Source organism: Patiria miniata, unplaced genomic scaffold (genome assembly GCF_015706575.1).
Source record: "Patiria miniata isolate m_02_andy unplaced genomic scaffold, ASM1570657v1 HiC_scaffold_11, whole genome shotgun sequence".
Taxonomy (NCBI): Eukaryota; Metazoa; Echinodermata; class Asteroidea; order Valvatida; family Asterinidae; genus Patiria; species Patiria miniata.
The window spans coordinates 7285899-7306971 of record NW_024037049.1 but is presented as its reverse complement, the minus strand read 5'-3'; the positions used below and the strand labels follow the sequence as shown (position 1 = coordinate 7306971).

Genomic DNA, 21073 nt, shown 5'->3' with positions numbered 1-21073 from the left:
TTTCCTTTGGGGAAATATGTTGTTTAAGCTCAAAATATACCCATTCCTGCACCAGAAATATCCTTGACCCAATTTCTCATGCCCAAGTTGGAATAATGCTTTCCCAATACATAAGATTACACTTCAGCGGCCATCTTAGCCTCGTTCAGAAGTTGTGATCAAAACAGTACAGCCTCACGACAGAGAACATGCCAATGCAATGAACTCAGTTTTTTTTCACCACTTCCTGGACAGATTTCATGAAACAAGTGAGATCTAAAACGCGATTTTTATCCTGTATTTTGGTAAAATTCCTTGCATTTCGTGCAACAGTTTAGCAATGTGGCATTTTGTAAACAGTTCAAGCGATGTAAACAGTTCAAGTGTTGGTTTTTTTTTAAATCTGGAACCTGGCTTTGTTTTTGACACAATGTTTGCAGGTCTAGGGCCTATACATTAGCACAGCAGCTTAGCCAGCTTGACCAGTTGATTTGACTGATTCAAGAATGGTTAGAACAGAAAAGTAACAGATTTCAGTACTGAATGAACTACAGGACAAACTTGTGATCTTCTCCGATTTGATGGGAAATCACGTGCGAAGTTGATGTGATGTTCCAACTTGGTATGCTCCAACCTGACGGAATGAGCGTGGACTTAACTGCGTTTGTTCTACCAGACAACATGCCATAGTCCCCTGAAGAAGGTGGACTGCACCGAAAACTCGGGAGTAATTTTCCGTCGAGCACTGTAATAAATCTTTTACTTCCTGTCATACATATATCTTATAAAAGCCTTGCACTGGGCGACCACATAGGCTAAAAGTCTGACTGGGCAACCGCATAGATAAATTGGCCGAGAGGGAAGTCTTCATTACTTTGAAGGACCACAAGGAAAACTTCAATAACAAATCATCACGTCGACTAATCAGCCCAACAAAATCAGAGATAGGACATATAAGTAAGGTGATCCTCCACAGAATTGTCGGTACAGTCATAAACGCGACGGAATTCAACCTGTGGAAAAGCACTGAGGCCATACTGGACTGGCACAAGAAAATCCTAAACAAGCAAGAATCGAGCTTCAAAAATTTCGACATTGTGGAGTTCTACCCCTCAATAACAGAAAAGCTTCTCCTGAAGGCCCTTGAGTTTGCAGAAAACATTAGCAACAAAGAGAAAGATATTATTGTAGTGAAATGATCGTTTTTGTCAGGCCATGTATTTTTCCTTATTGCGATCATTAGAGGGCGTCAGATAAGACCTATTAAAAGTAACCGCATCTGGGCAGACCCGCCGAGGTCACCAGGGTCATACGCAAGATAATAAATGATGACAATGTATACATTTGAGGCGCGGGAAAAGAGTACGTGAAAGGAAAAATGAGTTGCATGATAATATGTGGAGACACAAGTTTAGGCATGATTTTCGGTAGACAGTGGAACTTTGAATGGAGGTGAAAGCAGAATAAATCGGCTCAACAAGTAAATCAGATGAGAAGAGTCTGTGTGTATGTTTTCGTTCCAGTTTTGTTAGGGTGTAGGCATGCTGCTGTGATGCCAGGGGACAACGGAGGCGTGAAGCTTCGAAACTCGCTTGGTCTGGGCCTACTGTGGTGTGGGGAGCTCGAGAGGGCAACAGTCAAGTCTGCTACACCTGTATGGAGTGACGGTTCAACGCTGTGGTGGATGAACTGGTGTAGGCCTACATGGACTTCATGCAAGGACAGCACATCGAGGATTGACAAGTTTTCGGCCTGGATCGACTGGTGAAACAGCTCATGGTATTGTAACTTAGGCAGGACTGACTAATGAACTCCCACTTTTAATTGTATTTTGAACAGTAGGCTACAATTTCATTAAGGTTTGCATTGAAAAAAATACCCAGTTGTTATATATTGTCGAGGTGTGTTTGATGTCAGCTGCCTAATACATGTAGTTTGCTCATTATCTCATTTACCTGTACACATGCAGCAGTGTGTCCCAAATTATGAATGTTTGATTGGGAGTGCTTGAGGCTTTTTTGGCACTTAAACAAATATTATGGCTAACTCAGAAATAGATTTTATAACCAAGTTGGTGACAGGGCTGACAAATGCCCAAAAGTAGGATAAGCCTCGGGCTATATCACAGCGCCCAATCAAGCTTTCAAAGTTTGTGGGTAAACCAACAAGGGCAGGGGACCCCACTATAATAGAATGGTTAAATGAAGTAGATGTGTACATTCAGCAATGCAGTATCCCGGAGGATGAGCAAGGGAGGAGATTAAGTGCCATGGGGATTAAATTAAAAACAATATTGCTTCCCTAACGAAACTGCTTAAGAGGAGTTTTGGTGCGGACGAGACTGTTCAGTTTCTTCAAAAAGCCCTGTATGAGCACATCCAAAGGGAGGAAGAGTCACCGATGGATTTTTCTAGATCGCTTATGCGACTCCATGACCGAATCCTTAAAGTCGCGACAGGGTATTAATCAGCCAGTTTGTCGCTGGTGCTAGAATTGAATCCGTTAGGCTGGAGCTGCGCAGGCTTGAGTTAGCCAATCCTTCCCAAAGTTTCAGTGAGATGCGCAATGCAGCATGGGAACTTTTCTGTGATATGGAAGGGGGGTCACCTCCAAACAGGGTCAAGTGTATCAGGTGTCAGCTGAAGGTGTATCACCTGAAGATAGTACACAGGGGGTCAAGGTCAATTAATTTTCAGTTAGTTGGGGTAATGGCCAGTTGCAGCAGGTGTTAGCACAACAGCTGTTGCGATGTCTCCAGTCACAACAGGGTATGTTGTTAAAGCAACAGGAAAAGTTGGATACATTGTTGAAACGTGTACATGTAGGGCAAGATGCGAAAATTCCATGGGTATCGGATACTGCCGGGAACAGACCACCTGTGGTTTGTTTTTACTGTAAACAACCACGGCATATCAAGGCTCATTGCAAGCGCAGAATAGCTAAGGAGGTAGCGACAACAGCTCAGCCATCACGCAAACAAGAGCTACATGTAAGTAGTAATGTGCAGGGTAAAGTAGTAGGGGAGGGGCTAAACCCCCACGCTCCACTGTAGGCCGAGTGGTGGAGGACAAGGTCAAAAAGGCATCACAAAAAGGAGATTCCCAATGTGGAAGGATGCAGTCAGAGTCTTCCATTGATGAGGTGCTCTCTAAGTTGGTACGAGAAAGCCCAAAGGCTTGTGTGACTTTGGCAGGTGTCAAAACCACATGTGTACTTGACACCGGAGCAGAGGCATCTCAAATTTCTGCATCTTTCTACAGGGAGAATCTAGCTAAAAAGATGGTCGGGTTGAAACAGATAGGAAGGCATTTGCTGGTATTCGGAGCAAGTTGCATTGAACCACCAATTGAGGGGTATGTTAAAGTTCCTTTGAGTATTTACAACTACACAGTTGTAGGCCATTTTTTAGCAGTGAAGGATTCTGTGGAGGCTGACCCAAAACATAGACCTTGTCCAGTGTTGCTTGGATGCAACGTACTGCACTTACTGAAAGATCTTACTATAGAACCTAAGCATGAAGATGCTAGTGCATGGTCATTGGCATTACAATGGTATGGGCTTTCAAGGGGATTGGACCAAACTAAAACTGAAAATATAGTCAAGGAGACATCTGGCAAGGGACCAGTTGCTGCGCGTACAGGCAGAAACCCAACCATGATATTGCCAAGAGAGGTGCGCAACATACCATGTTACTTAAGAGCACCGACTGGCACCTTAGAAGGGTGTACGGTTTTGGTTGAGGGTCTGCCTGGCGTGAACGAAATAGGGTTCAGTAGTAGTACAGGGGAACAATCTGACTCTGGTACATGTACTTTGGGTGCCAACTTTAAGGTTTATGATTCATGTGAGATAACCAGGGGTAGAATGGTCCATGTGTTGGTGGTCAATGTGTTGGTGGCAAATGTGGGAGCCCATGTACTTGAAATACCCTCACACTTTAAACTTGCCAGCATCACAAAGATCGCAACCAGGCCCAATGTTGAACATAAGGAAGGGTCAGATGGGATTCATGTTTCAGTGAGTAATATCCTTTGTGAATCTTTGGGTATCAGGAGTTGGCCCAGACTGATTTAGGCAAACCTGTGGACCATGATGTTGAAAAAAGTGATGGGGAGTCATTGCCGAAAGGCAAGTTGTACATTTTCGAGGATGGTTCGGAGTAGTTACCCATTGGGTTAAGTCTTGACTTGGGTATAGAATAGAGCAGAGAGGATCGGGATCAAATAGTGCATTTGATGAAACATGACTCAGTGTTTTCAAAAGATCCACTGGACCTTGGGTTTTGTGACCAAGTCCCTCACAAATTTCGGACAACCGATGACCATCTGATTAACCAACTGTATCGGCGTATCCCTCCACACCACTTAAAGAAGTTAGGGAGTTAATTGAAAAATTCCTGGACCAGGGCATTGTGCAAAAGAGTAGTAGTCCATATGCGAGCCCTATAGTGCTTGTACAAAAGAACGATGGGTCCTTAAGGATTTGTGTCGATTACAGGCCGCTGAATGCCAAAACGGTGCGTGACTCCTTTCCTTTGCCTCAATTGAGGAGTCACTGGAGGCACTCCGGGGGGCTAAGTATTTTTTATCTTTGAATCTTGCACATCATCGGATGGCGATGGGCCCTGACTTTGTCAATAAAACTGCGTTTCGGGTCCCCTTTGGCTTGTACGAATACCACAGAATGCCTTTCGGGCTAGTAAATGCACCAAGAACCTTTCAGAGGGTCATGGAGATGTGTCTCGGGAACATGAACCAGTGTGAGTTACTGATTTATCTTGATGATATTTTGGTATTTTCGTCTACTGTTCAAGAACATATCGACAGGTTGGACAGGGTTTTCTCTAGGCTTGCTCAGTTTAGATTAAAGGTGAAGGGCTCAAAGTGTCACTTATTTAGTGAACATGTGTCCTACCTGGGGAATGTGGTTGGGCCAGAGGGTGTGGCTGTGGATGAAGACAAAATACACAGAATACCCCAAATCTAAAGGGATTTGGTAGTCCACGAGGGGCCGATACTTACCTGCTAATTCCTACATATATGCATTATTCCTTATAGGCCGCAGGCCATACCCGCTAGATTTTACGTCTACCACAGCGCCCTCTGGGCCAATACCCGATACCCATGATGCAAAGCGGCATATCATCCTCTTTTCTGAAAGCGTAAAAACAAGAAATCCCACGCCCAATGTGGGGTAGGAGGGAGGGAGAATTAGCAGGTAAGTATCGGCCCCTCATGGACTACCAAATCCCTTCAGACTTGTGGTAGTCCACTTCGGGCCCTCTCTTACCTGCTAATTCCTACATATGCATAGATTAGCACTGAAAGGAGGAGGGTATAGGCGAGATTTTCATGGGAACCTCAAAATAGCAGTGAAAAAACACCGAAAGCATCGGCCCATCATACACACCATTAGAAACCTGTACATGTAAACTGATATGTGAATACAATGTAAGTGACATGGTAACTCACCGAAAAAGAAGGGGGTTACTGTCTGATAGGGATCATTCCATCACTCCGGTGTCTCCCTTGGCCGGTTGGGTCTACCCCATCATCATGGTCTTTCTCGTAAGTCGAGGGCATCAAAGTTGTGATGACCACACGGCCCATCTGCCCCTCAGTCTGCAAGACATCTTTGAGGTAGCATGAGACAAAAGTGGAAGCTGTCTTTCAGGCCGCTGCTTGCAATATCTCATGCATGGGAACCCCTTTGAGAAAGGCCCAAGACGTTGCAGTAGCCCGAGTTTCATGGTCCGGACCAGTTGATTTAGTTGGCCAGTCTGAGATAGACGTTTGAATGGCCCTAACCACCCAACGAGAAATAGTATCCCGGGTGGCTGATCTGTGAGGCGATGTAGTTTTAATAAACAGCTGGCAAATGGTACCTCGGAGAGTTTTGGTGTGAGCAAGGTACCATTTAAGCGCCCGAACAGGGCACCAAAACTTGTCTTCCACAACTGTCAAACAGTCTTTATCTGCGGAACGAAGATGTCCAGGGGGGGGGGGGGGGGGGGGAACCGAGGATGACTGGTTCTTGGTCAGGAAACGTTGGCTAGGTATCAGTCGGACACCATCATGACCATGTGGCTCCCATCTGATGTGTCCATCAGCAATTGTAAGAGCATGGAGCTCACTTCGCCTTCTGGCTGTGGCCGCAGCTAGAAGAAAAATAACAGCGTTGCTGTTGAAACCCCTCAGCCAGAGTCAAATTATCATCCAGAAACCATTAACCTTTAACTCAACATGGTGACCTTGACCTTTGGTCTTTGACCCCAGAACCAGTCCCAACATGCCTATACCGATGGAAAACCCCCTACCAAAGTCAAACACCAAAATTTCATTTCTAACTCAAGTTATCATTCGGAACCATTTAAATTGAACTCACCACCTTGACCTTTGACCTTTAGACCCCAAAACAAATCCCAGCTTGCCTGTACCCAAGGGCAACCCCCTACCTAAGTCAAACACCAAAATATCATTTCTTACTCAAGTTATCATCCGGAAACCATTTACCTTTAACTCACCATGGTGACCTTGACCTTTGACCTTTGACCCCAAAACCAATCTCAACTTGCCTACTCCCAAGGGCAACCCTCTACCAAAGTTACACACCAAAATCTCATTTCTAACTCAAGTTATCATCCGGAAACCATTTACCTTTAACTCACCACGGTGACCTTGACCTTTGACCTTTTGACCTCAAAACCAATCCCAACTTGTCTACTCCCAAGGGCAACCCCCTACCGAAGTTACAACCCCAAACAACATTTCTAACTCAAGTTATCATCCGGAAACCAAGCTACCCGGACGGACGGACGTTCCAGCCAGACGGAATTGTGGGGTGATAGCATTGTGTTCCCATTATCCCTTTTTCTAAAGATTCCCTTCTGGGGTGATGTTTTTCTATTGTGAAAAAAGTGGGGTGATGTGTCCTGAAAGGAACATCACCCCACAAGGGTGGTATGGTCAGAACGGACATACGGACGGACGCCCTAGGCGATGACAATACCCCTCGAGCCTCTCGGCTGAGGGGTAAAAACCGTCTTCACAGTCAGGTTCATCAGGGAAGCCCTGGAAAGTGGCTCAAATGGAGGCTTGGCTAACACTTGCAGGACCCTACCCAGATCCAAAGAGGGCACCAGAAGGCGTTGCAGGGGCCGCTCGATAAACATGCCCTTGAGAAGTGAGATAGTGCATTACTAGTCGAAACAGTTGAACCATCCGTAAATCCCTTATGGATCACAGCAATAGCCGAGCAATAACCCCTAATAGTTGCCACGGAATAATCTTGCGAGAAGAGCGCCATTAGAAAGTCCCCAATGGCGGTTAAAGGTGCAGAGCAGGGATCAACAGCTTCCCTTCTGCACCATCTAAGACAATGTTGTACTGCCATTGTATGTTCGATGTGTGGACTCCCTTCGGCCCTTGGCTGCCAGGGTTGCAGCGTTTGCCGAAAGGCCTGCTGTTCAGAGGGAAGATTCGACAAAGGCCAGCAGGTTAGATCAGATCAAGACGGCAAGAAAGACAAAGTTAGGGTTTGTTTTTACGTAGTCAGCTAATAAACATGTTCCGTCAACAACATTTCTCAGGTGTAAATGTAACGATAGCATTCCAAGATTATATTTTTTGCTATAAATGCTAAATAAATGTTTTAATAATCAACATCTACTGGTACATGTGGACCTGGGCACGGAAACATGCCACACGTGACAGAACTTTGGGGCCCGTACGTGGTCGCGTGATCAGTTTATGGCGCGAAGTAATAATCGCGTTATCATTATCCTGTTTTGATGGAATGTGTGTTATCGTCAGTTGTGTTTTGACATCACAGTTGTTAACGTGATGTTTTGTGAACAGATAGGGGCCTATGTACTAATGTGACAAAATATTGGATGGAGTCATTAATAACGGAATGTAATGTAACTTTTTAAGGACGGAACATGTGCTACATGTATGGTGACGAATACTGGACAGCAAAATAGATAACATAATAATAATAATAAATGGAGTCTTATATAGCGCACGTATCTACCAACAATTAGGTACTCAAGGCGCTGGAAATTATGTCAATTATTAAAGAAAGGTAAATAAAGTTTATGAGAAATATGAGACCCATTATGTAGCACCTTATAATGGTTTACAAGATGCTATGACATCCTCATGGATGGACAAAATGCCAATGTGACTTTTTTTGGACGGAAGTCGTGCAAGGGTGACGAATATTGGACAGTGGAACTAATAATGTGACATCTTTATTTGATGGACAAAATGCCAACGTGACCATTTTTGGATGGAAGCCGTGCTATGGTTGACAAATATTGGACAGGTTTCAGGAAGATCATTTGTTTTTGCATTCGTTTTTCTTCAAATTAACAAGAAAAGGAACAAAAGGTCTGCCAGTTTCCTTGGACCTAAATTAAAACCACGTCAAAGGGTCGCTTTGATGAGGCTCTTATACGGATCCAGCAAACACAAGGAAACTTGTACAAGTAAACCAATTTATTCTGCAGGTTGCAAAACTTTAAAGTCTGACCTCACTGAACATAAAACACCGATGGCTCTCCGTACCAAGCACCACCCATTAGTCTCCATGGCAGCACTGTTGCTAGGCAGCCATGCGGTACTGTGACAATGCCAATGCACAATATCAATGCCAATGTCGGAACCACAAAAACATGCCAATGAAAAAAATTAAACTGGTGGCATCCTCAAAGACTTGGCGGTCCCAGGCAGAACCCAAGTTATACTCGAGAGACACCAGTGTCCACCTGACCAATGAGGTTGGTTGTCAATCACTCTTGAAATGATATTCCAGGGGCTGAATATGAACGCAGCCTGTATTGTTATTCTGGTACTTATTATATACAGTATATTGAAAATAAACACTCAGTCCCAGATCGTACTAGAGAAAAATATATTGATAGCTGAAATTCCAGAGAATATTGAGACTCTGGCCAGACGACACCCCATGCAGGCCTCACCAGGAAAAAAAAAATTGTGCCTCACTTTTATTTTTAATTACAGATTGAGGTCGATAAATTAATGGAATCAGAAAGTCTTCTATTTTAGTTTATGGATGATATAGGATATGTTTAGTAGTATCACCAGAATTTATTCGAAACGTCTTCAAAGTTTTTTAAGTTGAATGGCCCCTCCACAAAAAGGAAAAGGTCTTTTAAAAACTTTTTGTTAATTCGCATTTTAACCTAAGAATATAATGTCCATACTGTATTCCACACGTGAACTAAATGGTTGTGGTATGTGGGCAATTCATTTTTTTCCCTCCCAAATAAGAAAAGTGAGAATAAATTGTATTAAATTTCTCCCTTACATTTCTCCCTTAAATATATTGGAAAAATGTTTAGGAAATCAAAAAGTTAAATTTTAAAGTCCCCTTACTACACTTTCTGAAAAAAGAATGTTCCATTGTTAATTTCCATTAAATCGGGAATTTATTCTGTGTCTGTACTGAAAGGGTTTGGAAATAATAGTCTTGGGCATTATTTTTTTCATGCTACATGGTATACCAGATATATTTGTGATTGTTTTAATGGCCATTAAAGCCAACAATCGTGGGTAAAGATCGCTTTTGTTAGTTACAAGTAAAACTGGATAAATCATTTTATATTTCCCCCTAAAATATATTTGGTAAATGTTTAGGAGTTAAGAAATGAGGTTTTAAATGGTTTTAACATGTTTTCTGTAAAAACAAGGAAAAAAGAATTACCGGTACATTCCATTAAATTAACCTCTCGAATATATATTCTGGGTCTCTGTACCCGTTTTCATGCTACACCCGTATTCAATGTATATCAGTGAACTTTTGCTTAAAGGCCTGTAAATTTAATGATAGTTGTATTAGATCGCCTTTACAAGAACATGTAAATCGTATTAAATTTCCCCCTGGAATTTGTTGAGAAGGCGTTTCAAATTTAATAGGCCTACACTTAGGGTTTTGATTTTTAAATATGATTAGCCCGTGACTTATTCTGATGTCTAATTGGTGTCTTTGAATGGATGGGCTTGGTTATTTTTTGCCTTTATGTGAAAGAAATAAAATTAATTAATTAATTAAAAAATTAAACAAAATTAATTAGCACATCTGGGAATTTACTGGGTTGTGGATTGCTAATTTTTCAGACACAGTTTCCTATATCATGGGGCGATAAATGCATTTCGTAAATTTCACTTTGGGAAATGTTTGACCTTTTTCTTGGGATTACGTTTGGGTCAAAAAGGTATAAACTCATCCAAGGAATAAAATTACAACGGTTTTTCAAATAAATTCCTCCTCTGAAGAGCTTCCAGTCAGTGATTGACATCCGATATGGATATAAGCAGGCCAGTGGAAATTCTTTGAGTCAGCGCTTTTAGATTGATAAAGGCTTGTGAGATTATTTGTGCTGAACGAAGACGCATTTATCAACCAATAATAATCAAGAGGATTTAAACTAAATTTCAGGATTGGATGATATCTTGACACCAGGGCATCAAGCGGCACTTGGGTTTGCTGACTATATGGTAGCTATGCTGGGATGATTGTACTGGCGATCAGAATGGCAGGCGGTGATCGTAGATGAAATCACAGAAACGTGGAGGGTTTATTCAGGTGTCCACCTTTTATACCATATAAGGCTTACAAATGTTGCTTCAAATGTTGCTTGGAATTCAAACCACATTTTGGAGAATACCGTGGTATTGAAATTCCATACACGAAGTTTGTCGGTACTTCGGTATTTCAACAACATCATTCGGTATTGTTCGGTTTTTTTTTTTAATACCGTGACTATACCTATACATACCAAAATACTTGACCACAATCCATGAATACAGGTAAGGTTACAGTGTTTTGTTTTGAAACTGCTTTCAAATGTTAATATTCTAAAATTTCGGATGATCTGTTGAAAGGGAGTGTCTATTTTCTATAAATGGTACTCCTGAAGTTAAGTATGCAAATGTCCTCACAAGTACTCTACGTGCAGGACACTCCACATGCATTTCAATAATTAATCAGTGTGCTTGTACTGATGGGGAAACCAGCAATTTGTTTTCAATGAGAACAGTAGAGGGCTTGGGTTTAAGTTGAATTGTTAATGCCCTGGTTACGTTCAATACTATGGGTGGAAGAATAATGCAGTTTTAAAACACCCTTATTAATTTTTTAATTTAAAAATAAAATAAGCTGAGGTTTTGGCAGACTGTTTTTTTTCTAAAATTGATTCATCTACTTTTGGTAAGTGCATTTTTTTTTGGGGGGGGGGAGAGAGTAACTTCATTTTTTCCAGGGATTTTATTTTCAAGCACAATAAATGCTCTTGCGTTCGGGGCGGGACCATACATGACAGCTGCCGTAAACTTAAAGATTCCCCTTTGATGGCACAGGACAAACACCCATTGTCGGCATTTTTCGTTCGGGCAGCACCATAAAGAATCGCTCTGATAGCCAAGAACTGCAAGCAACTATTCTCCGTTTTTAGCCCCCTCATGTAGCATGTGAAAATTCAAACAACTGTGTGCTTTAGCATAAAAACTGTAGCACTGAAGTTGGCATGCATTATCAAGGTGCCAATTAAAACTAAATAGGTTAGTCGATTGACAAAATCTAACAATAGATGTGAACTTGCCAGACCGCAAAAAATGTTCCTCTAAATGGTCATCTCGTATCATCCAAGCTTGTATTAAGCATTTTTTCCCTCATAGTAATATGCACACTTAGGTCGGGACTGACGGTCGGGACTGACAAAATATGCTCGTCTAAACCGTCTAAATCTCGTCTACATGTAAACCGTGCTCGTATTAACGAAAATCGACTATATATACCATTGACACATGCGTTGTGAATTTTATACTTATATATTTTACCTTCTTTTCAAATTATGTTTTTAATCTACAGGCGTTGAATTCATATCATGTCAATATACAAGTATGAATTTTCCCCCAATTTGCATTAATATTTTTAAGTCTGATAAAGTCTGTTTCGCATGTTTGCTATCAACCTTCATGGTTCACAAACCTGTCACATTTAACACTGCTTTTAACAAAAGCTAGTCAATTATGACTGAATAAAAATGTGCCATTTTTGGAAAATTTAATCCACTTTGTAAGGGCCTTTTTCTGCTGTTGGCCCTTGCATGGGATTTTGAAGATCATAGGCCACATTGGCCTAATTTACCTAAATGGCGAAACATTGCAGAACTGAACGCACAGGCTTAAGAGCCCTTAACATGTTACAAATGAAAATCATTTCTTTCAGTAAATTTTCAAAATAAAGCAACTAATAGAACTAGAGGTATATTTATATACACATATGTATATGGGCATTTCCACACTAAAGGGGTACAAAATTGTGACATGAGATAATAATATCAAGTTGTTTTTCCTATTTTCCACTTGTACATTCCCAACTCATTGTTGAGGATTGTGCTTTTAAAGAATGTGTACGGGTTCTTCCAGCAGTCCCCTTTTCTGTATCTGAAAACGAAGTTCCAAGCAGTTGAGTTCAGGAAGTTGTCACGCTGAGTGTTTCCTGAGATTTTGATCCTCGATTTCGGGAGGGCACTCTATGGTGGCACCGACAATCGAGCGATCATGGTCACAGAGGCTTGAAGATGATGCTAGATGACTGTACGAGCATTTGCTTGATGATGAAGCCTCTTGAAGGCTCAGTGCGAGCAATGTAGTTCTAAAGAGCTCGCATGGGGCACCACCATATCCTCTGCTACTAATGAAGAGGAAGTCAACTTGGCCGGAAATATCTGGTCTGGAAATAAGTTGATTTATTCCATGTGTTGAACTTCACCTATGGGATAAAGTAAATGTGGTCATGTGCCCATGGCTAATAAGACCTGGTAAATTAGTGAAATTCCCTTCTTAAGGCAAGCTACTGCAGCAGCCAGTGAGGACAGTACAGTACTTGGACAGTACAGTACTTGGACAGTACTTGGATCCAAGATGCTAGGCCTATCTACCGGTACTTAACAGAAGGAGGTCAACTGATAAACCTGCTGTGCATCAGAGTGATTTTGAGGAAACTGAAGATCTATCATTGGAACCCTGATAGAGGACTACAATTATGGCTCGTCGGAAACCCCGGACAGTAGATATATATCTGAAACTGGTGTGGAATATTGTCAGCGAAATCCCAAATGATGGTGCAGATGCAGATTGGGATTGGCAGCTACTATCATACCCCATGGGGAATCAACTTGCTTCTGACTGTAAAGACTGTAGCTTCAGATAATGAAAGCATCCAGGTACAAGATGGAGAGTACATGTAGCTGTGTATGCGTGTAGAATTATTGTTGTGAGACCAAGGTGGTCCAGGAGTAAAGGGATTATGGCTGCTGTGGCCAGAAAGGAGCTACATGTATGAGTGTTACAATTATTTTCATAACTCTGTCCATCAAATGTGTGAATCCTGTCGCGTTGAAGCTGAAGGATTCCTCTAGACCAGAGGACCATAGGATGAGTATAAACTTGGCGAAAGGCTGGAGTTGGAAGCTGGTAGCCTGGAAGGGATGCAAATACATGTAGATAGGTGCAAGTAACGGTAGCATTCTGAGAATGTTGAGGACCTTTATCTGAATACTGATCGGAGAAGAAATTATTCTGTTGAAGTGAATTCAATACCTTCTTTCTGGCCAGGTGGAACGTTAGAAGGAACAGCCAACTGGGTGGCTCTGAAGTGGGCAGCCAGGCAGAAAGAGTGAGTTCCCCGGACAAAGCATGTAGTACACTACATCTGAACTGTGGAATTGTCCATCTGGACCAAGACAAGCTTGATTAGGACTTTGGATATGAGCAAATGCAAGGCCTTGAGCACTGTCAATAGCTCTGGTTGAAGGAATGCAAATGGCTCTCTTTAGTTGGCCAAGTGCTTGGTACTAACCATCCAGATGGAATCTGAAACCCTGTCCGAGGTACCCATTGCGATGGTAGAAGATGTAGTTACCCAGTACATTGTCCTGAAAAGGCCATCAGTGCAGTAAGTCATAGCTAAGATGGGTAACTGGAATCCCTTTGGAGATGAATCTTAGCCTAGATGGGAAGACAAGGAAAGGCTGCTCAGAGCGCCTGTGTGTCATGCACCAGGGAACTAGGTCTATCATCAAGATGCCAGAAGGTTCTGATGCCATCACGTTGTGTCTAACGTTCCCCAGTAATGCCTGAAACAAAGTTGGAAATGTTTCAAGGTAGGTCAACTGTCGTGAAGGAGCTTGATACTGAAGATGGCAAACAACATCAAGTGCGAGTTAGGCAGACTGTTGTTAAAGGCTATACTGGAGATACATGTAAGGTCTGTTATAGCTTATCATCTAAGTACAAGAGCAAATTGATCTGTTTTGCTGTAAAAAGAATGTTTCCACAACAACAGTGATTCTTATAAAGATCCAAAGGAGCTGTGAAAATCCAAAAGGTCTGTAGCGAAACCCTGTAGGTATGCGGAACTCCAACTTCTGATGATCCACGTATGGGTATTAGTATCCCAATGATTGATGGAAGCAGCAAACCAACCTGTCTTCAGAGACTGGAGGGAAGTAGAAAGCATTTTCATCTGAATTCTTTTGCTGCATGTCAAAGTTTGATAATGAGTCGCCGTATGTCAGACTGCTACCGACTGAGAAAAAAAGGTGAAGTAAGCCGAAACGCGATCCAGTTGGAAGTATCCTGATCTAGATCATTCCTTTAGGAAAGATATCCTTCTCTAAAGCAACAAACAAGTGTATGTTGAGGCAGAAGCTCGTGGTCAGGGAGAACCGAGTTAGATAAGAATTCCAGACAATGCTTTGAAGAAGTGTCTGACAAACCCCTTATGAAGTTACATAAAACCACGTCTAGCCAGACTCTGTAGGACAAATACTTGTTCTAAAGACTCGAAGCAGTGAAGATATGTCAAGATTCTGCTGTAAGCTAAGGATGAAGAAGAAGACCGGTCTACAAAACTCCTGGCTGAAGAAATTAATCTCAGTCAGTAGAATCATGCTGGTTTGAGACCCGGTTGGAGACCGACGTAGAAGATGTAAATGCATGCTAAGCACCGATGAGGATTAACTTATCTCGAAGTATGGAATCCTGCACCATAGTCTTGCCATTTAACCTGACACTATGCAATAGAAACATTCATCCAAGACAAGAATGCCATATAGCCAGAATTTGCAACAAGTCCCACTGCAATTCCAACAATAAAGCAGAATGATAAAATCTCCAATAAAAACTGCATCAGTGTAGAGAGATATCATGGTAACTTGCAAGGGCACCAGACAAAGGAATATTCTGTGAAGGTCCCGTGTCATAGATGGATTGAAAAGTAAGGCAGTAATCCTTGGTCTATTATAATAATCAACAAACCATCCCAACAGGCTAATGAATATAAACAGGTCAGCTGAGCAAGTTATTCAAGTGATAGAATATCAAGGAATCTGTAGAAGGAAGTCTCATTCATGACATTCCCCAACACAATTGTATCTATTGGGAAGAAGCAGGGAAAGAATGCAGCATCCAGACGGCAGTAACGTTTGAGTACAAGTCTATGGAGAGTCAAGACTTTTTTTAAATTTTTTTTTAACAATCTTGTAAATGATCTCAAACTAAAAGTGGCATCAGGTTGCAACATACTATCCAAAGGTAGCTTGAGCGTAGATACATGTGAGCCTGTATTATGAACATGCTCAAGAGGACCAACCCACTGTCAAGGATGGAAAAACTGAAAGCTATTACCCTTAGCCGGTCGAGTGCTGCTAATGGAAAGGCTGTTATCACAAATTCACTGAATAAATGGAATTAAAAGAGAAAACCCAGAAGGCAATTTCGAAAATCGGAGACGACTCCAATGAATAATGAAGTAATCACAATCCAATCGGCCCGAACGTCCAAAGAGGATCGAGCAGTTGGTTAGATTAACCGGAGTCTATGTTGAGAAAACACCATGGCGGTGCGTACATTGGATGAAAAATCCACGGTAGAATGGAATCTTTGTCTCGGAGTTAAAAAGGAACCCCAAAATCCTTCAAAGAGTGTAAAGAAATCCCACCTTGTTAAGTTTCTCAAAATTTAACATTTCAGTTCATTTAAATCCAGTGTTCACAATAAAAGTACATCAAACTTTATTCCTTGTATTTTAGATGAAGATGGCGGTGGTCGGGTGGTGCCCCGCCTCTGTGACCGGGCGGGCTGGTCGAATTACTGAGGGACCTATGGGTATCGAATGCCAAGCCTCGCCTACCAGCAAGCACATGAGTGACAATCTCTGATTCTTGCATGTGCTGTTGTAGACTGTCCAATGTGTGAGATTTTTCAGGAATCTTGCAGTGACTCACGCTGGAGAGAAGTGCCTGTTCCCAGGGTATTTCATACCGTCGAACCCAGGGATGCGACCCGGTCGTAGTGGCGGGATTTTCCGGGAATCTTGCAGTGACTTTCGCTGGAGAGAAGTGTCTGTTCTCGGGGTATTTCCTACCGTGGAACCCGTGGATTAGACCAGGTCGTAGTGGCTGAAATATCATGCTTGGAGTGTTGGATCATGGAGGGTGATTTAATTTCCTTCACAAGAATGACTTGAACTAACAGTAACAGTTTTACTATTTTTGGCGAAGTCCGCCATGGTTTTACAGGCACAACGAGTACGTTTAAATTGTACGTGTTGACGCTATGCGTCGCTAAAAAAACTAGGAGTCGTCTGCGTGTAACAGGGCAATTTAAGGGACATGTAGTGGGCGCAGAGGGTGAGGCTTGGGCGCTATTCTTTTCAGCGAATGTTTGTGCGCATGCGCGCTGATATGCAAATGTAGGTAAACAGAGGTAAGATGTTTTCTGTAATGGAATTATAGTGTTAACAATTTACCAAAAAAAGCAAAACAAAACCAAAGAATTAAGTTTTTTCCTTTGCCAACCATGACTTCGGAGGACGATAACCAAGATTATTCAAAATGTATTTAGAAATCAACTTACATTTGCTTCAGCTGGTCAACCCGTTTGGCAAAGTAACTCAATGTTGTTTGTTCAGCCGCCATGCATTTGACTTTTCCCGAAAGATAAAGGGCTTCCTGATTTCCTCGTCTGATGGTTTGTATGCAGCGTTCAAATTCTCCTTTGACTGCCACGAACAAAGAACAATATCCAGGCAAATACTCAATTAGCTGCAAAAGATAAAATCATTTATTATTATTATTAGTAATATTTTTTTTTGTACTTTGACGTTATTTGTACAAATAGATTTGACAGAATTCAATCTGGATCATCCCTTAGACAAAGCCAAGGGAATACATGGGCAAGATGCAACCTGGTTCCTTCATACACGTACACTTCACATATGAAATAATAAAATTAAAATGTACGGGAACAATGTCAGGTTCAGTTGTTTTCCTTGTGGACAGAAAGTGATTGTGCAACAATAGAAGGTGTTATAACACCTCACCCGCAGATTCTGTGTCTTGATTGGCCGCGAGTGAGTCACATGATACTTTCTATTTTTGCTATCTTTCTGTGCACGGCCAAAAGTACCGTACAATACCATTAGCAACCAAAGTACTATTTCCACGGCGCGGTATTTGTGTGCAAATGCATGCTGGTGAGCGTGTTGCGCGTTTTGTTCCAAAGAGAGCGCGCCACAGAGTTGGGTTCAAACATTTCGCGAAGGGGAGGTTTGGAAGAGAGAAATACATTTTCCACCAATTTTGTATTGAAATTGAAGTTTATTTCAACTGTGTTCAGATTTAAATAATTTAAAATATTAAAACCAAGCAGAATCTGTGGGTGAAGTGTTATAAAACAAATATTGAATGCTTTATCTCGTGGTGAAGTAAAACTAGCCTCCCTCGGTGATCCATGGAGCATTTTATTTTCCCTCGGCTTCGCCTCGGGAAAATAGAATGTCCATGGATCACCTCGGGAGGCTAGTTTTACTACTCCACTCGAAGCATTCAATATTTGTATACTATAATATACCCAACTAGAAATGGCAGGTACAGGTACCAGTACTTTTTTGGGGGGGGGGGGAGAGAAGGGATTATGACAAAAATGTACATGACCCTTTCCAGATTCTAACATACTTCCTGGCAAGGGAAGCACACTTTACTTTTACAATCACCGATATCATTGTAAAGGGGTACTTTCAAACTCATGCAACAAGTGTAACCTATGATCCTTTTGAGTTTTTACGATTAATTGAGTGGTTGGGTTGTGCCGGACCACTGTCTGGAATGGTTCTCATTAATATTTTTTCTTTCTTTCTTTCTTTCTGATAGTGTGCTTGTATTTTGAGGCTCTGGTTATTTGATGTGAGTGTATTGTAGTTATGCTGGTGTATGTGTTACATTCTGAGATTTTCTTGTATATTCTTGAGGTATTTTGGCAGGTTAGACTTGTGTCGTGTGTGTTGAATCTCTCCCACACAGACCAATGCCATTATGGCAGGTCGAGGGGGGAGAACAGGCATGCACATAGCAAGAAACAATAATACAACAATAGTCCTATTTGGCATAACAATACATGTTTGTTCCAGAGACTATGCTGTAACAATGAAGTAGTTTTTGAAGGGAAAGAAGAAACTCCACTGTCGTTTTATGTGAACGAAATGGCCAAGTCCGTACCTGCCAAAGCAATCTTGTTTGCTTCAAGAATCGTTGGCAACCGTATTGCCATGTACTTTGAAAACAGAACATTTGCAGAGGAAGTTGTGTTGAACGGTATGGTTGTGAATAATTATCTGGTTGACATTATTCCCCTAGTACATCAAACAACTGGGTTAGTTCTTTTGAATGTTTATCCAGAGTTACTTGATCATGTTTTTGCTGATAATATTAGCAGTCTTTGTAATATAGTGTCCCTTATCATGGCATGAAAGATAATTTTTCTAACGTTTTGTCGTTTCGATGTCAGGTACACGTACTCATTGACAGAAACATATATATCCCAAACCATATCAATATTTTCCACGTAGGTGGGAAATACAGGGTATATTTGTCCAACAATGTTGTGAAGTGTTTTGCTTGCGGAGAAAGCGGCCATACAAGAGAGCATTGTCAGAACCCTCTTAACGAAGACAACAAAGATAATCGGGCTAATACTGACAACAATCCATTTAATCCTCCCTCGGTTTTCATGCAATCCAAAAAAATTAGACCGTAAACATCGATCAAAGTCCTCTAAAACTCCTCAGGTTAACTCCAACTGATCCTATGATAATGAGGTACGACCACTCTCCTTATCACCTCCCCCTCCCTCCACACCACTCCTTCCTACCTTACCTCCACCTATCTCACATCTTGAACCATTCCTCTCATAACATCCACTATCCCCATCTTCAACCCTTTCTCTCCCCCCATCTCCACAAGCACCAGCCCCTCCCAAACCTGTCGCTTCCAAACCAACTGAAAATATCAGTGTTTGGGGCTCTCCCCCGGCCCCTCAAGAACGCCCTTCTCGGAAGTTGTTGTGAAGCGAAAGAAGACATCCTCATCTCCGCCCTGCAAGGGACTAATCAAACTTATGGCCGTATCTCCTCCTAAATAGGTTGCCAAGCCATCCAGGCCTGAACACGTTAAAAACCCAACTCTCTCACAGGCTTTAATTCCAAGTATTCTTTTCACCGTAACCATCTCAGAAGGATCCATCTCCACAAACAACGTGTGTTAGCGTCACTGAGATGAACAACTCGATGTCAACGATTTCAGCTCCCAGCTCCCAACTCAACAAAGATGACAAAGAATGTGACTTGTCACTCTCCGCAGGCCATCTCAACAACAAACAAATGTCGCACTTCTTGTCTAGTGTCAAAACTTGAAAGAAACCTGGAGATATCGCCAAAAAATTCTCCAGTGATATGCCGGGTTTGGTCAAACATTCAGCCCTTAGGTAATTGCCCCTGCTTAAAGAGAACATGCAGATGGGGATACATAAACTGATCAAAGTTTGGGTGACCGAGACAGCTCACACCTGATCCCCAAATGAAAATAAACATGCACTTTTTTTCATGTTGTCATGGCAATCTTCCTTGTAACAATCAATACAGGAGGATGCTCTAGCCCAATCAAAAATACTGCCCTCCAGCAGTAAATCAACTTTCTTGTCACAGCCCGGATATTGTATTTCTTCAAGAAATCCCCCCCACAGAAGTGTGGTTGGGGTCTACGAGCGAATACTTACCTGTAGAGCAATACTACTTTTGCATATTCCCTAGACCGGCAGGTATTTTCCGCTAAGAGTATTACACAATAGCGCCCTACAATACAATTATGTTCTACCCATAATTCCCCATGGCATGTATGCCTCATGAGCGTCCTCTTTTCTCGAGCAGTAAGTTGGAATACAAAATGTACTCATGGCGTCGAGAAGAGTGAGGTAGGAGGGAGGGATGCTCTACAGGTAAGTATTCACTCGTAGACCCCAACCACACTTCTGTGGGGGGAGTCTACTTCACTCTACTTACCTGTAGAGCAATACTACTTTTGCATAGACTAGCACCGTCAAGGCGGTGGATCATGCGAGATGCTATTGTTCTTTCACTGGGGCACGTAACACAACACGTAAACCCCGCCAATATGGCAGGTTCGTCATGACAAAATGCGTTGTGAGAAGCCTGTTGGTATGGCACGGTTGTCACAACAAAAATGTGTCATGAGAAGCCTGCTGGTATGGCAGGGTAGTCATAACAAATACGTGTCGCAAGAAGCCTGCCGGTATGGCAGGGCTGTCTCGACAAATACATGTACAGTACATGTAACTGCAAGTGATCGATTCAAAGTGTCCCTGTGCAGCTTATGTACGACGTCAAAGTCAGGATCGGCACGAAAATTCTCCGTCTGGAATGGACAAGAATAATTTGATGCCTGGAACAAAGATGTTTGGAGGCAAAAGGACTCCGACGTTCTCAGTTCAAAATCCTTCCGTAGAAATCGGACGGGCATACTCGGTCCACACCAGATGTGGTTCGTCTCCACTATACAGCAAGCAGTTCTTTTCTACATGTACATCTAGAAGTAACAACTGCTAACAAAAAAGTAACCTTAGGGACAATTGAAACAGATGTGAAATTGTCCACTAGTTCAAGTAACTTCAAGTCATGTTTAAAGATCTTCAGGGGTGTTGACATGGGAGTA

General features: G+C 42.0%; 1 protein-coding gene across 2 annotated transcripts in view; it reads right to left on the bottom strand.

Annotated features, from left to right (window-relative positions):
* LOC119743429 (clathrin heavy chain linker domain-containing protein 1-like) overlaps positions 1 to 17110 on the bottom strand; it is a 59690-nt gene extending 42580 nt beyond the window's left edge. For both annotated transcript variants that reach the window (XM_038219832.1, XM_038219838.1), the window contains exon 1: positions 16926 to 17110. In XM_038219832.1, the coding sequence (XP_038075760.1) occupies positions 16926 to 16987 (62 nt within the window). In that variant the 5' untranslated portion in view covers positions 16988 to 17110. The remainder of the gene's footprint in view (positions 1 to 16925) is intronic.
* Positions 17111 to 21073: the final 3963 nt, after the last annotated feature.